This window comes from Scleropages formosus, chromosome 23 (genome assembly GCF_900964775.1).
Source record: "Scleropages formosus chromosome 23, fSclFor1.1, whole genome shotgun sequence".
NCBI classification, from domain to species: Eukaryota; Metazoa; Chordata; class Actinopteri; order Osteoglossiformes; family Osteoglossidae; genus Scleropages; species Scleropages formosus.
The window spans coordinates 11394715-11411681 of record NC_041828.1 but is presented as its reverse complement, the minus strand read 5'-3'; the positions used below and the strand labels follow the sequence as shown (position 1 = coordinate 11411681).

The window sequence follows — 16967 nt, the reverse complement described above, 5'->3', positions numbered from 1 at the left end:
AAGCATAATCATTTTGTTATAGCTTTTAGTAGACCAAACTCTGGTGAGTTCAAACCATATTAGATCACATTTTAAAGTGCTTATTTTCACCCACTCTACATTCCTCAGATGTTTATCTGCAGGCAAACATTTGGATGTCCAAGTGATCGTTACAAGTTAACAATTGCAATTTTCTTTAATTGATGGCTACATGCATGCAATACTGGATTTACTTTTTTATACTACCATTTTTACTGAAAAGGCACTAAAATATATTTTCCATTATGTATCGATGTTACAAATTTAGTAAAAGCCTTAAAGTAATAACAAAGATTGCAAATGTAGAATGATTTGCAATCTCTACTCTTGTAGATCATTTTTTTAAACTAATACAGTGCGAAATACAGTATATTGTAATATTCAATCATATCTTTAAACGATTCTGTTATCTAAATATGGTATATTGCTTAATCTTTTCTCTGAAAATAAGCCAGCCGTTGAATCATTAAAAAAATAGCACAAAAGACTATGTACTTCACTTTTTCCAAAGTTGCATAACACGGGGATTTAGTGAGCACAAACTTTTAATAAATTTATATGATATTTTTCAGGTTGTCTCTTTTTTGATATCTGTTCTATTCCTTTGGTGTCTTTTGATGGTTTAATCATTACACCAAAAGTCTTAATAGGATTTAAATTCATGAATCTCTTGTTCACAGGGAAAATTTTATTCCACATATAAAACTTCTGCATTTTTTATTAATATATTTGGAGAAAATAAAGTAGTAAATCAAATGCTACCTTGTTAGTTCCTGTCCATATGTGTCTTTTAATAAATAAATGTTAATATACAGAAAGCTGTAAGGATTATTAGAAGTACGTGGGTTTGAGGTGTTAAATTAACAGTTTTATTTCTGGCACCTTTACAATATCACTAACTACTGTAAGTAATTAGAGAAGTTAAAGACATTGGCTTACATGTGTTTGTCAGATTCTGTCACTTTGCCGAGTTATTATAGGAAATGGGAAACAGTGTTAGTAAACCTGCTGAAAGCCTCTCACTGGTTTGATTACTTATGCCTGTTCCAGCTGGGGGGATCCACCAGCTGATTTGGTGTTGATCTGGTGATAATTTGAACTGAAAGTTAATTAGGTACAGTGGAAATTTGTCCATGCACATAAAATCATTTGTATGGGCTGGGTTGGTTGAACCATAGCTTTGGTAATGTGTCACTGAATTATAGTGACTGCCTAAGTGCTGCTGTATCATTACTATCATACTTTGGTCAATACACATCATGGATGTATTTTAAGAAAAAAAAAACTTGCAAGTATAGATCTACCCAAAGAAGAATAAAAATGCTTTTAGATACTTTGTAGAGTAACACGTGTTGTTTTAACTGAATTATTGATCATCCATTTGTTGATTGCTCATATTTAAGTATACATCACAGGATTTCATTCCCACTCAGAAACTTCTCTGTAGGAAATGTAAGGGTTTCACACTCCCATGATTAAATTATTTTAATGTAACTTTCTGTTAGTTCCCCCCACTGAAGAAAATAGACAGCAAACTTGAAAGTTTTGCTTTAAAGAACGCAGTAATTTTTTCTGATATATGCAAAACTGGTGGACTTAAATGACGGTGGCCAAGACTCCACGTTTGCTTATGCCAATGTAAGAAAATAAGCAATCTCGCAAAGCTGTGTGTCTGTCATTCCGAGGCTCCTAAACTCATCTTGTAGGGCTTAACAAACTGTGTCTGGGAAGCCTCTTCATTTTGTCTTGAGGGGAAAGAAGCTCCAACTATGTTCAACCAGCAAGAAATGCTATTAAAGTTACTGTGAACGGTATCTGAAGACTCGGACTGGCGCTTCCAGTGAAGTGTGCGAGTGAGAGTCACTGAGCTGCCTAGATGACCCACTCCATGTGACGGAGAGGCGTGTGCAATGAGAAAACCGGTTGCACTATGGCTTTTCTGTTTGGGTTGTGCTGCTCTAGGGCTGCTCTCTCTCAGCAGTCTCCGCCATCTTCCTGACTCACCACCTTAAACCCCATCACATTATGTGTGCTTTTTTTTTTTTTCTTTTTTTTGCACAATGTTGATGCTGTTGGCAGAGGCAGTTGCCTTACCTTTGGCTGTGGACTCCAGAAATACAGTTTGTGTGTAATATGTATTGACTTTGTTTGGGCAAGGAGTGGGGTGGAAAGAGCACATCTAATCACCGTTTTTTTTTTTTGCCACTGTGATGTTCTGGAGAAGTATTCAGGAAGAACCTATGAAACCAAAGGCACAAGCTCTTAAGTATTTCTTCCGTTAATGGAATTTTTAAAGTTAAAGTTCTTATCCGTAATATTTCTGTTTCTTCCTCTTTGATGCTGACTCTCTTGTATCTCTTCCTTTATTCATGGGTGCTTTATCAGCATTATTCATTCCTTCCGAGACCCTGCACAAAAGACACACAGAAAATAAACAAATTAATGTTTGCATTTATTCATTTAGCCGACAGTTTTCTCCAAAGCTATCTACATCTCAGAGAACAATACAAAAAATGCAGTACATCTATAGAAGGAGAGATTTGGATAAACACATAGAATCTTGTGAGAGCATTGAATGTCCTCTGAAATGTACTTCTGGACTCACCATTGCTGCATGTCCAGTTTGGGTGACACGCTTAAAAGCATATGTCCTGTAGACTGAGGAAAAATGAATAGCCACAGCTTATGTAGTCTAGTACCTGTGAGCTTCAGTTTTGGAAATAAACATGTTGGAACACAGTTCTTCACATGTGTGAGTTCTGTATTAGATTTTAAATGCTTACATAAAAGCTTATGTATGATGTTGACATATAAGGGAACAAAATCAGACTCACCGTAATACCATATCTCCCATGCAGAATTGCAGAGCAGCTCCTGCGGAAACCCTGGCGTCCCCCCCAAGGGAATCCTCTACGGAACTCGTTTTAATGTGGGGGATAAGATCCGCTACAGCTGTGTGACGGGCTACGTCCTGGACGGCCACCCGCAGCTCACCTGTGTTACCAATGCGGGCAACACCGCCGTGTGGGACTTCCCTGTCCCCATCTGCAGAGGTCAGTGTAACCTTGGCTGTTATCTCACTCATGGATAACAGTGTGTATTGAGTGTGAAAACAGTGCACAGAACTTGTGTGACTGACTAGCATGGACTTCTACTTGTATGTGCTATATGCATGTCTGTCTCCGTCTTGTACAGTGTGTATATTGTGTGGAGTGACAAGTAAAGTTTTTTTTCTGTGTGTGTGTGTATATATATCTATATATAGACATATATATTTCCCCATTCGGTATCTTGTAAGCTTTCCTTTTTTAAAGAAAGATTTAATTCATTATTTGTCCCTTTTACATAAGTGTCCCTAAATTTAAATTTAAACAAAATACTTTAATAGAACTGTGCCCTCGTAGGATTAGTTTTCCTAACACAATGTAGAACGTGTAAACAGTCAAATGCCAGACAGAGCATCATCATCATGCAAACAAGTTAATTTACAGAAATGAAATAAGTTCTTTTGCAAAAATGATGAGGTGCTTTTGTGTGTACCCGAAAGCATAGATTCATAAGGCTTGTGCTCAGAGCTGCATGCAGTACGAGTTGCAGTGCCCTTGCTTTAAACATCTTTAAACATATCAAGATTTATTGTCCCAAGTCCAGGCCAATTATATTGTGCACTGTCCATGACCATTTTTAAATAAGGCCATCTCCATGGATTGCATTAGTTTTGGTGTGCATTTAATGAGTAAATACGACAGCAACTATATCACGTCTGTTGCTGTCTAGAACAAAAACAACTGGGATAACAGTGTGAAAGACATTTGAGGGATTATCGCAGAGCATGTCCAGACTTGTTCTGAAAATACAGTGAAGTTAGAATTTGGCATAAAACTGTTTTATTTTAATGAATAAAACAGATTTTAAGCCAGTTTTATATACAATAAAGCACTGTCTCACCTCAGTATGCTTCTGTGCTCTAATTTCTAATGATGAGGGTTTTTTTTTTTTTTTTTTTTGGGTGAATGTTTAAATTTCCTGTGGGTATTGAGCTACTAGATCACATAGATTAAATACAGATGGTGGTAGAAAACAAATTCATTGAAGAGTCAAAGAACAATAGCTGCTCTAATGGCCAGGGGAGAAACGACTGTTGGATCGCCATTCCTCTGTGTGTGTGTCTGTGTGCTTTCTGGAGCCCGTTCACTACGTCCAGTTGGGGCATCACCACTTCCAGCATCGCTGGCCAAGACAAAGCTTACCAGTTTCTTGGGACTTGGCTTAGAGACAGGAAAAACATGGTACTAATAATGGACCGTTGATGTAATCTTCAGAATCCTTGATTTCAGTGGAGAGTGTTTTGTTCGGTACCAGCCGAAAACTTTAATTCTTGTATAACAGTTTTACCAAGTATCATTTAATGTGTACAAAAAAAATTAGTGGTAATATATGAAATTTGTCACGTGTGTGTGTATTTTTGTTTTTCATTCACTTCAGTAGTTTAAATTTGCCAAGCATTTTCTTTTTCAGGCAATCAAAAATCAGTATGGAATAATACTGTATATAGACAAGTCCAGTGTTGAAAAGTATTTGGAATGCAATGTGTAAATTGGATGTGTAGTTTAGATGTCCTTGTGTGTGCTAGCATGACTGTTGACTACTTTGAGCAGCTTCCTCATGATAATCTAGAAACGTAAATCTTCCCTGAGTAACTGGCACACTTAGTATTCACAAGAAGGAAGCGGCCCGCACTTCTTATGTGATGCAAATCTCAGTGTCCAATGTGTGTAGCATATCAACAGAATAGTTTGAGGACTTTGATTTACTTGTCTTGACTGAGCTGTCGCTGTTTTCTTGAAATAATAATGAAGGGTCATAATGGAACGAATCATCTTATAAGGGAATCCAGGTTTTGATAGTGATTTAATTACTTCCTTCTGGAAATACTGCTGTTGGTTCTAAACATTGATATGCAAAATAGGTTCACAGGTCTGCAAGATGCGTGAAGGTGTAGCGGAGAACATACTACTGTGTTTGCAAATGCCTGTTATCGATGCCACGCGCTTTTATTTGTAACAGGAAAGGATCTTCGTTAAACGTTAACACTGTTAAAATAATAATAATGTCTCTCATATTACACTTCATCCAGTATCATAAAAAAACTTTCAGTCTTGTCGTTGCCCTTATTTGATTGTCAACATGCCTACATACTTATGCCAAAAAAAAAAGATTTTTCAGTGTTATATTATGTTGTAATTAACATGATAAAGGAACCTCTACATACACCCACACGTGCTGTCAGAATAAAACATTTTGAAGCTTCAGAGATTAATGTAAATGCTAACATTTTAATATTCCACAGTACAGCAAAGAAGATCGACAGTCTTAAGTTTTAGCCCTCGGTGCTGTAGTATTTCATGCGGTTTCTTCATAACCCCACCCCCAGCTGAGCTGGAATTTAATCTTACTGCCATTTTCCTTGCCCTCTCAAAATCTACTTCCACATGGTGAACTGGAACTGGAGAGCAGCTGGGTTACCTCAGCTCTTTCTGAGACATGCTGTAATTGTTTAAACTGCAAATACCTGCGGTTTCTACACACAGCTGAAGTCAGATTTCCTGGGAAGTTAGTAATGTATATTGCTGCTGAAGAGTCGTTGATCATTCATATATGTGAAAATGAGAAATTATTGGTTGTGATGGTGCCGATATTTCATAAAAATAATAGCTGTTTGCCTTCTTCTGTGTTTTCATTGCGCCATCTGAATGAAATGGAAAGAAGGAACTCAATCCTATCGCTTTCCTCACAAAAACTTCTAGATCTAGTACTTATTTTGTTATGAGTAAGGCATATTTATTATGATAAAGGATTTTAGCAAGTTTTGTTAAGAATATTCAAAAAAAAAACCATCAGGACATGATTTGTGAGTCTTTTATGGTGAGGAACTGGGCTTCATTTAGATCAGGATTAAAATTGTTGAGAATACAATATTTTATTCTAAAACCCAAATGCCATCTTTTTGTTATTTAGTTTGCAAGTGTTTTCCCCTTGTTAAGTGTGACTAGCAGCGATGCTCTTCACATTTAGCTCGGTTGAGAATAAATTAACTGCCAAAATAAGTGTAAAGAAACCCTTTCCAGAAAGAAGCATAATCCTCAAGGCTGTAGTGTGGTATTTACAATGGTATGGTTTAAATGTGGGACAAGATCATTTTATCTTCATTTTAGCATACTCTTAAAGTACTCCAACCTGCTTAAGGAATGAGTAAGTTTAAAGCACTATTTTTTTTAAAAAAGTGATGCAAAATCATGTAGCACATTTGATGAGGGAAAACATGGTTTTCATTTCACTTAATGCATAATTTATTTAGGGGATTCTAATGTGTAACACAAAAATATTAGGACGAGAATATGCTAATTGTTGCAGATGAACAATCCCCTGTGATTTATCAAGGTTGACGGATCTGTTATGTATTTTAAGCCTTGAAAATGCAGGTCTTTTGATTTCTAGGTCTTTGAATTTATATAATATCATGGTCAGCCATAGTTTTATTTAAAAAAAAAAAAAAAAAAAAAAAAATGTCTACTGGTGTGTCGTTATTTACAGTATATTGAAAGAAACCATATGCTTTTGATATATGTAAAATACATACACTCTAGGCCTATTGGTGCTTTTGTAAGGTTACTAAATGCAACCTTCATCTTATAGCTTCCATAAATTTTAGCAATTTATAATTTACCTTTTGGTGTAAAGCAGTCTCCTTTGTCTTAAATGATATTTTCACTTCTAACCTGATTATGGTAAAAACATTTAAGATGTCAGTTCTGAAAGAACCCATCCTTTCCTTTGTGATCTTAATTTGGCGAGGTGAAGTGTCTCATAATAGAATTTGTCAAGCTGATATCCACACATTTTCAAACTTGTATAAATTCACCCATCCCTTGCTCTCCAAGCCTGATTTTTTTTCCTGAAAACTTGTCCACAGGTTGAACCAATTATTTATTTAATTTAATTTCAATTTCATTTTCTGAGAAAAATGTCCAATGTTTGTTCTTGTACCAAGACAAGTTTTCCTGAAAATGAGTCAAAACATGTATTCATTAATCTGTTATGAAATTTATGCTGCAATACTACACTTTGAAATGATTCAAGAGGTGTATTATGGATATTCTGGAGGCGTAGGATGAATGGTGCAAGTTCTTGAGGTCAGGATTGCTATTTGTCTGTATAATGACTGTCTCAATGAAGGGGTATAGGTGTGATTTAAAACAGTCACGTTTAAAAAAATGAACAGTTTAAAAAAACTTATGAAGAGATTAGATATCTGAAAATTCTGTTAAATCATCACCCTTAGTCAGTTCTGGCCTTGATGTACAGTTTCCCTAAATTTATCTTTCCCCCCATACCTGAAGCCTTAGAAAAAGCAACTATTGCACTGTACCAGGATTTTAGTACAGAAACATTAGTGACATAATTAGACATTCAGCACAGGTGGTGAAATATTGCCTCTGCAACCTTTATCTGGAGTTTTTTTTTTTTTTCTTTTTTCTTCTCAAAATCAGATTTCAAATTTCCGTAATTTTGGACCCATTTACCATATCTGGCTTCCTTATCAGTGATCACCTCCTTCTCGTTGGCTAATGCTCAAACCTTTCAGTGGGAGATGTTTCCCATCACAGTTGAATTGTGTGCTAATGAAATTAGTTCTTATGGATCGATGTTTGTGCTTTAATTCATCCTATCTGTAAAAATTAGATTGGCTGGAGGTTTGACCAGAAAACATAGCACTTGAGTCTTTGATTTTGAATCCTGGAAGACAGGAAGAACGTGTCATACTTTTGGACATTGAGATGATGTTCCTTCAGCTCCAGGATCCTGACTCATACCATGCTTCCAGATTGATCATAACTCTGAGAGTTCTCTTGGAAGTCAGAGAATTTCAGTTGAAGACTAAACTGCCTGTACTGATGCCTAGTTTTTGCCACAATTTTACCTAGAATCGAGTTCCAGGCATCAACGGCTGTGAGCCATTAGTTGTTGCCTGACTACTCCTTTTGAGTGCAAGGCCCTCAGTAGGTGGCTCCCAGAGTTTCTTTTCCAGAGCTCATTCACTTTGTAGTGTCTCTCAACTGCTGGAGGAAGAAAAAAAAATCTTCCTTTTTCTGTACTGCGGTAGTTATTCAGTGCTCTATGCTGTCCAATTTTTAACAGAAATGTATCATTTAATAGGTTTTGGTTTGATTTGTTTTAGTCTCAGAAACTGATTACATCAGTTTATCAGCTGTGTACACCTGCGTGTTTACAGTTTTTCACATGTATAATAATCTGCTGTGGGTCAACTCTTATTTGTTTAGAACCGCACTTCTAGCACACTTACAAGTATCATGTTGGCTAATACTGTTTGCAATGAAATGTTAAAAATATCATAAAATTGCCAAAACCATCCCAGACATTCTTTTTTCTTCCATATCTTTAATTACCAATCTTTGTAATTAGTAATTTATGGGAGGGGGAAAAAAAAAAAACTGAACCTGTTTTTCAGCTTTTATAGGTGTGTGTGGATTTGTATTTAACATAACTATTAAGGTATTGCTGTAACTGAAAAAAAATGTACAGGCCATGTATCACTCTAGGCATTTACTCATTGCTCTGGTGCTTAGCTTGCGGTATTTTTGTAGCTGGTGGTTTCTGCTGAAATAGTTCAGAGTAAGAACCTTGTTCATGGGTTCTATAGTTTATGATGGGAATGTGGCTTCAGCTAACAGCCTTCATGTTACAAATCCCAGCTTTAAACTACCTAATGCCCTGGCTGTCATTCTCTTCAATCTTACAAAATGCAACTTCATGGTATAGTCAGTAAGTTCTGAAACAAAGAACTATTATAGCAGTTCATGTAACATACATGTAGCAATGTCTTACAGCCACTACAGCATCACATGGTGTGACTGTATCACGAATTAGTGTCATTCCCAGACCTAGGATTTCACATTTATTAATGGTATACCTCCATCGTTTGTTAATTTTCCTTTGCAAAATTTCAAATATGAATACGTATGATGAAGACAAAAAATACCATTCATTCAAAAGTACCTTGGCATTTCCCAAAAGAGCAAGGAAGAAAGATTTATTTAGTTTTTATATCTACAATAAAGTCAAAGTGTTGCTATAACACAGTCTTGCCCAATCAATATGTGCTATTATTTATTCATTTCTGCTCAAGGCATAGCCTACAGGAGCAGGAGTTGTGCTCATAATAGAGCTGTTGTTCTTTTATTAATGAAATACATTATTGATGAAATTACTATGAAAAGAGTTACAGCCTTAATTTACGCCTGTCATTGTTAGCATCTCAAGTATAAATTGACAAGAACACCTCGACAATAGAACTGCTTAATTCTGGGTACAATAAATACCACATTTAAGTCTGGGACAAGGTCTTCTTGCAGTTGGTTATCATAATAAACTTGGAAGAAATACCTGTAAAAAGCATAACGTATTAATATAATATTTGAATAATGTTCATGAAATACTTTGTAGGCAAAGTTTGTAAAGGGAATTAATTTATGGAATTAGATCTGAATTTCCCTCATATATACTGTTTGTAAGTGTGCCATATTGTGTAATGCACTGTATAATCCACTCCTTTTTAAAATATGACAGTGGGAAGTCTCTCATGCATGACTGGAATGCTTGCAAACATGTTTTATCTCTCTGAGTTTGTTGCCTATATCAGTATATCCAGCAGCTAATAAAGGAGGCTGGTATGATTATGTGTTTTAGTGTTCTGTAAAGGTCACTGATAACGGGACTCGGAGCCTGTTAAAGTGAACCATTGTATAACAGGAAAATGCAGCCCAAATCAAACTTCTATAAAATTCAGCAAATTGGATGTCGAGTAGGATGCATCTGGAGACCTTTGTTATTACATGGTAACCCTCCAGGAATTCCAGCTGAAAAATGCATAAACAAAGGGGGGGGGGGGGGGGCAGACGGACGGTTAAGCATGATGCAACGTCAAAACTCGGAGAATTTGTGACTATTTTTAGCCTTATTTTATTAAAATTTAAAGTTTTACCTGATTGCATCTAATTGCTGACCATGTGAACGTGTATTCGTAGATATTAAACTACTTTGTTAATACCTGGAACAAGGTAGGTTAATTAACTCTGCAGGTCAGTTGTGTCACCTTTTGCTATGAGGAAATCTGAATTAAATTACTATTGAAGTTTTAGTATTTAAGTACCATATGTAACAAAGTTATAACAAGCCACTGGATAAATTTAATTTAATTTGATGTGTAAATTGATGCTCTTTAAAAAGGACTGCGTTTCCAATATGGTGGTAGTCTCTATGACTAATATTAAAAGCGAATGGATTACATATCACTTCATGAATGGTTATATATTTATTATTCATTCTTATAAAGGCTCTGATGCTTCACTTGGTAGAATGTTTTCTTGAGAAGCTTTGGGATAGACAGCCTAGTTTAGAAGAAATTTAACTGCCTAAAATTAATTATGAACAAAATAAAGCTTATGTATGCACACATGCATACAGCAAGTTTGCCGTTTCTCTTTCAATTCAGATTTCAAAATCTCAAAGGTCTTTTTACAAATGTTTAGATGAACCATTGAATAGTTTTATGTATTACATGTTAGCGGAACAGTTTTGACCTTAGCTTTTTGGTAGGATGAAAGAGAAAGAGCTAGCTAATGTGTATCATGACCTGAGATGTCACTTTTTCCATTCTGTGGAATTCCGTGACGAGAATCAGTCATGACGTAATTTGACAAAGAGACTCAGAGCTGGAAGACAAGCTGTTTGATGTTTAATGCTTTCACTTCCATGGCCCTGTTTCTGGGATTTGTCAGCAGACGTTTGGATTTGAAGAAGCTTTGCTTTCTAATATGCACAACAAAAGGGCCACATGCTTAATGGTGTAAATTCTATGCCCTTCGTTGAGATGTATCTATGTGTATATTTTGAAACATATTTTTATTGGTTCCATGTCTTTTTATGAGTTTGTCTGTCCATCACTCCAGTCTGCCTGGCATTTTATTCATACATAGAATTCATGCATGATAATGCTGCATTCTTAACAAAGCTATTTTTTATCAATTTTCCAATTCAGGCAATTTTTTCAGTTTTTTAGCCGTTTCTCACATTATCTAATATTTTATCTGCCTGTTTTATTCTGTGCTCTATGATCATAACCATAGTACTTTCCACGATTGCCTTTTTCTTTCAAGGTTAATATATCATTCTTCATGTGTATTACAAGAGCTTTTTTGGCTCTGAATTTCATACTTGACTGCTGTCTGTATCCTCATCGTTTCCCAAGCGTGTGGATGCCCACTCTACCCACACATTTGTGTATTACTGCTCTCCAAACTCCAGAGAAATAGGTTCAGTACCCAAGTGTCTACATTCTATAAAGAAGCTGGAGTAACTGATTCCTCTCAGTGCTATATATCAATCCATGATCTGTGCTTGCTTCAGCTTGTCTATTACTTTTGGCGAGCAAATTTATATCATAAATGCAATGCAAAATATGACCAGATCTTAGACGAGGTTTGTGTGGCCCTTTAGTGTTTTTTTTCCTTTTCTCCTGTGTATGTATGGAATATATATAAATGATATGCACACACTTTTTTTTATTTTTGGCATAGGTATTTAACTTAGTGGGGTGTGGTGGCACAGCGGGTTTGGCCTGTGCCTGCTCTCTGGTGGGTCCGGGGTTCGAGTCCTGCTTGGGGTGCCTTGCAATGGACTGGCATCCCGTCCTGGTTGTGTTCCCTCCCCCTTCAGCCTTATGCCCTGTGTTGCCAGGTTAGGCTCCGGCTCGCCGCGACCCCGCTCGGGACAAGCGGTTTCAGTCAGTGTGTGTGATATTTAACTTATACAGAACCAATTAGAATAGCTTGAGGAACTCTTCATATTATTAAAGTATGATAATAATACTAGGAAATTTTATGTCATAAAGGATGGAAACCAAAGCAGATTAAGGACACAAATTTTAACAGTCAAGGCCATGGATTATAATCATTCTTTCATGCATTATTCAACATCAACTGGATGATTTTTCTCTTAAAACCTTGTTCAACTATTTAATCTTTTTTGAGAGTTGTAATGATAGTTTTCCCTTCAGGAAAGTTAATTTTAGAGTTCTGTCCATTTTGGTCTTGAAATTAGAATTGTCAGTTTCATTTGAACTAAAATGCTTCATTTGTTTTAATTTTACCATGATGTCTGCTGGCTGTTAAGTATTTGTACATTTATGTGTGGGGAACTTTGATGTGACAGTGAGCTTCTTAGTTTTTAATTTTAAGTGAAAAAAAACAGAATACAAGGAAGTAGAAGAATGAATGAGTGATAAGGAATAAAAGACATTACATATTTATATATATTAATTTTAACAGAACATATGTTAATGGCAGTTCTGTAAAGAAATACACACAAGGTATTAGGTATACTGTAATTTCAAGCAATTAGGTGATCAGGTGCAAAAATACAGATACCTTGAAAAGAAAAAATACTTTGCAATGTGCATCAAAACATTGCGCATCTAAAGTTGTTTGTCACCTCGTGGACGCATGGCCCTGGGGTCATCCATCAGCGTTACAAAGGCATAAAAAACCTCTGCTTACTGCCACAGCTTCCATAAGTGACTGCAATCACAAAATGAATTAATCATGGATCAGTGTGTGGGCTGGATACTGTCAGGTTGCCGAGCCTAGACAAGAGACTGGACTTTGTCTGGCCTCTACCCTTTGACCTTCCACGTATGATTGGATCTGCAGGTCTGAAAGGACCAACCTGTATAGCTTAGTAGGTGCACAAGCCACCACACCATGCCAAGGTGCAGTCTCACTGGGGTAGGAGAAAGACTTCCTTTTCAGTTGGACCACGTTACTGTTAAGTGTTTCGTGTGTTGCTGTATTTGGCTTTCTTTTTTTAACCCTCCTAACCATGGCACCAAAGCATAAATGTGATGCAAGTGATGGTGATGCACCCAAGAAAAGTAAAACTATCACGATTGAAACTAAAGTGGAAATAATACCGCGATTGGAAAAAAGTGAAATGCCAACAAATGTTGGAAAAGCAAACATTAAAGTTTATTTAAAGCTTTTTATACGCACGCACGCACACACACACACACATATTCTCTCTCTTGCTCTGTTGTAAATATTGTAGTTGTCACCACACCTGCACCTCAACCAGCAGCCCCTCCCGCCGATTAAGCATCTGGCTTCAATTGGAGCACTCGGCTATAAAAGACACTTTTCAACCTCTTCCAAGTTGCAGAATCACACTCGAGACAACCGTCCCCTCTGCATACTCAACCTACCTCGCTTTGCTCTTCCAAGTCATGTCCCTTATCGTTCCCCGGTCCTGTTCCACGTCTCTTTGATGACGACCGCCCTCCTTGTCCCCCGACTACAATTTCAGATCCTTGCCTCTCTTCAGTTTCTGATCGACTTACCATTCGCCGGTCCCCGACCACGAGAACACGTCCAGTCCTTTGATTCTGAATAAATGATTCTGCATCTGGGTCCACCTTACTCCATCTCCTCTTTTTATCATGACAGTAGTAACATTTATTATCTCTTTACATGTATTATTATTATTGTTATTATTGTTATTATTAAATTAAAGATGTTTTAGTGTATCCATAAGTGTTTCTTTAATGTTTTATGCATAGAAAGGTACACAATATACTATATACTAAGACAAACATTTGACTGACATACACAAAACGTACCTAACTCTTCGGACTTGTGTGCAAATCCGACTTAAAGACAGACTTAGGAATGGAACTCATTTGTAATCAGGGGATTGTCTGTAATCTAATTTAGGGATGACCAAGTCTCTGAAGTGTGTGTGTTTCTTGAAATGAATATGGATATTGTCAGATACCCTTCCAATTAGTTTAGAATAAATATTCAGTTTTATAGATTGTACTGCTCCACTATGTGGAAGAGCAAAGTCGATGAACACCAGACAGGTGTGTTGTGGCTACAACTGTTCTCTATTTACAAAACCCTCAAATGCTCAAAAAGTGATTTTTGATGCCAGTTTATACTTGTTCTGTCAAGTCTAAGGTCATAAACCATTGAAGAATAGTGCATATTTCTGTTGCAGGGACACAAAGCATTGACTTAAACGTTGATTAATCCCATATATTGCTATCATTATCCATTCTCTGTCAACTGCAGGGATCACTGGGCCATATATTATCTTTTGTATCCCATTGTCGTGTCTTTTTGCTTCATTTTCTGATTCATGTTTGGATCTCATGGGTTTTATTTAGTCGCATTTGGTGTGACATGCCATAGATATTATGATTGTTTTTGAATTCATGGTGAATGCCAATTTAAAAATACACTTGCTGGCAGTGCCTTGACCTGATGTTGAGAGGGAGCTTACATGTGAGGAGCCCCCATGCATTGCGGTACTTTTTTTGCTCAAAACTAAACTCTTACATTTGGCCTCAGCCACATAAAATGTATGATGTTGAATCACTGGAATCACAACTTCATTTAGTATCATCATTTTTTAAGCAAATATTTGGACTTGCAAGGCGAAGTTTGTAAAAAACCACAATCAGACTGTTCATGTTTTCTGTTAACATGTGGCACAAAGAAACAGTTTCCATGGCAGTCCTATACTTCAATTCACTGTGGGTATAGTTTATCCTTTGTCACCTGTAGAAGTCCCATAAAAGTCTTCCTAAAATGACACCACTTTCAAGTTTCATAGCCCACAGCCTTAATCAACTTCATTCAAGAAGTCATATTCATGTAATATAGACATATTTATGACGTATTGTGACTTGCATTTCAGTATGAGTTGACTAGAATTTTGAGTGTAAGTATCCAGTTTAAAAATTCTCAACATCAAATGTTTATTATAACAAATTGTATCTTTTATTTTTACTGAACTGGAAGTAAATTTTTTTTCCAAAATCATGATCCCAGCCGAAGTCATGCATCTGCAGTATGTAGCTCAAGTTACATATGTAGTATGTAACTAAAATGTACAAATAACATTACTGCTTCTTTAGCAAAGGAAGCATCCAGGATGATGCTTAAAGAGAATAAGAAAAGGGAACTTGGTTCAACTGCCAAGTGAGAAGTCACTGGGTTTTTGTTCCATCTAATAAGCAGGATTTTTTTTTTTTTTTTTTCCTGAAAATAAAAATTAGAAATGTTTGTTCAGTCAATATTTTTGTTGATTAGACGATTCAGTTTGAACGGAGTCGGGAAAAAATGTGGGTATTTTATGTAATGTGGGAACAAATGAGTCCTGAACAGAGCCAACCTGGTTTAGGAATTAATGCATTGGGGTTATACATTTGAAATAAAACCCCCTAATGATTTGTAGTGCTGCTATTTGACGTCCCATTGCTCCATTCTGATGGCCGTCAACCTCAGTCCTTCCTTGGCCTGCAGGCACATAAATGGTAATCTCAAATACCAGAGGGATTATTGAAACTCCCATGGTTGCCACTGTAAAATCCTGTGGGCATATCATTCACACAGACACCATGTTGACTCAGAGGAAGGAGGTGTCTATCTTAAGACTGTAAGAAGGACAGCAGCAATCCTTGAATAACTTCCCTCGAGCGAAGGTACTCATCGCTCCTCCACTTCATAAAGACACATGGCTGCATTGTATCTGGCCGATCAACGATGACACATTCTGCAGTTCCCAAGGTGACATTTAGATGCCACACACACACACGTAAACAGCTCATCGTATAGTCATTTGATGTTACTTCATTAGGTAGTAAATTATTGCTGAAACTTAGGGTGCTTTAGTGTATAGGAAAGAACTATATTTAATCTCCATAGCAGGATAATGAAAACCAATGGGAGCCCTGAAAGAAAAGGTGTAGGCAAGGTTTATGCAAAGCTTTACAGACTCAGATAACAAGCTCTAAGTCACAACAAGTCTGAAATTTTCTCCCCTCAAAAGCCTTAGCAAGAGGAGTATTTTGTTCTGCAATAGTCACGTCAAAATAAATGTCTCCTTAGGTGAACTTCACATGAAATAAATTATTTTATCATATCTAAGGAAACTGTCACTTTGAATAGTCAAACTACCAGCAGTTAAGGTAGTTATGAGAAATGAAATAACCATCTGTGTAATAAATATCTGCAGTACATACTGTTTTAGTTCTTATTTTAAGCAATTTGCCCCCTAGATGTGAACACTCTTCGTTCCGAGGGAAATCAACAGCCAGACCCTGACATTATGTTTGAAATTTTACAAAACCCATTTACCTCAGTGCCGATTATCTGCAGAAGCTAAAAAGCATTACTTTTTTTTTTTATTTATTTATTTTTAAATCTGGGATGCACTTAAAGTACTGCAGTGGAAAGATATAATTTCTGCTGGTGCCTGGATATCTTGGTGATAAGAATTTGATGGTTATTAATTTAGTTCAAAGAGTTAGTAATTTAGTTATTTACAGATCATGTCCAGATCTCTCTCTCTTGTACACAATGTTGTGGATAAGAAATTTACTATTAAATTTTTATGCAAAATTATAGGTATTAAAATCACATATTAAACTTTAAGTTCACATAACTATAATATGCTTTGGGTTATATATAGTATTATATATAAAATTACAAATCATATTTATTATTGGGGGCGCAGTGGGTTGGACCGGGTCCTGCTCTCTGGTGGGTCTGGGGTTCGAGTCCCGCTTGGGGTGCCTTGCAGCAGACTGGCGTCCCGTCCTGGGTGTGTCCCCTCCCCCTCCGGCCTTATGCCCTGTGTTGCCGGGTAGGCTCCGGTTCCCCGCGACCCCGTATGGGACAAGTGGTTCTGAAAATGTGTGTGTGTGTATTTATTATTTTCTTTTCCCTTTTTTAATTTGGACCTACAAGTTAGCTTTAGTTGAGCTTTTATATCTGAAAATGGGTATGATTATCTTTCTTCTTGCTGTGTCA

General features: G+C 36.6%; 1 protein-coding gene across 2 annotated transcripts in view; it reads left to right on the top strand.

Annotated features, from left to right (window-relative positions):
- csmd3b (CUB and Sushi multiple domains 3b) overlaps nucleotides 1–16967 on the top strand; it is a 353421-nt gene that overhangs the window by 98590 nt on the left and 237864 nt on the right. For both annotated transcript variants that reach the window (XM_018731974.2, XM_029248376.1), the window contains exon 4: nucleotides 2877–3071. In XM_018731974.2, the coding sequence (XP_018587490.1) occupies nucleotides 2877–3071 (195 nt within the window). The remainder of the gene's footprint in view (nucleotides 1–2876; nucleotides 3072–16967) is intronic.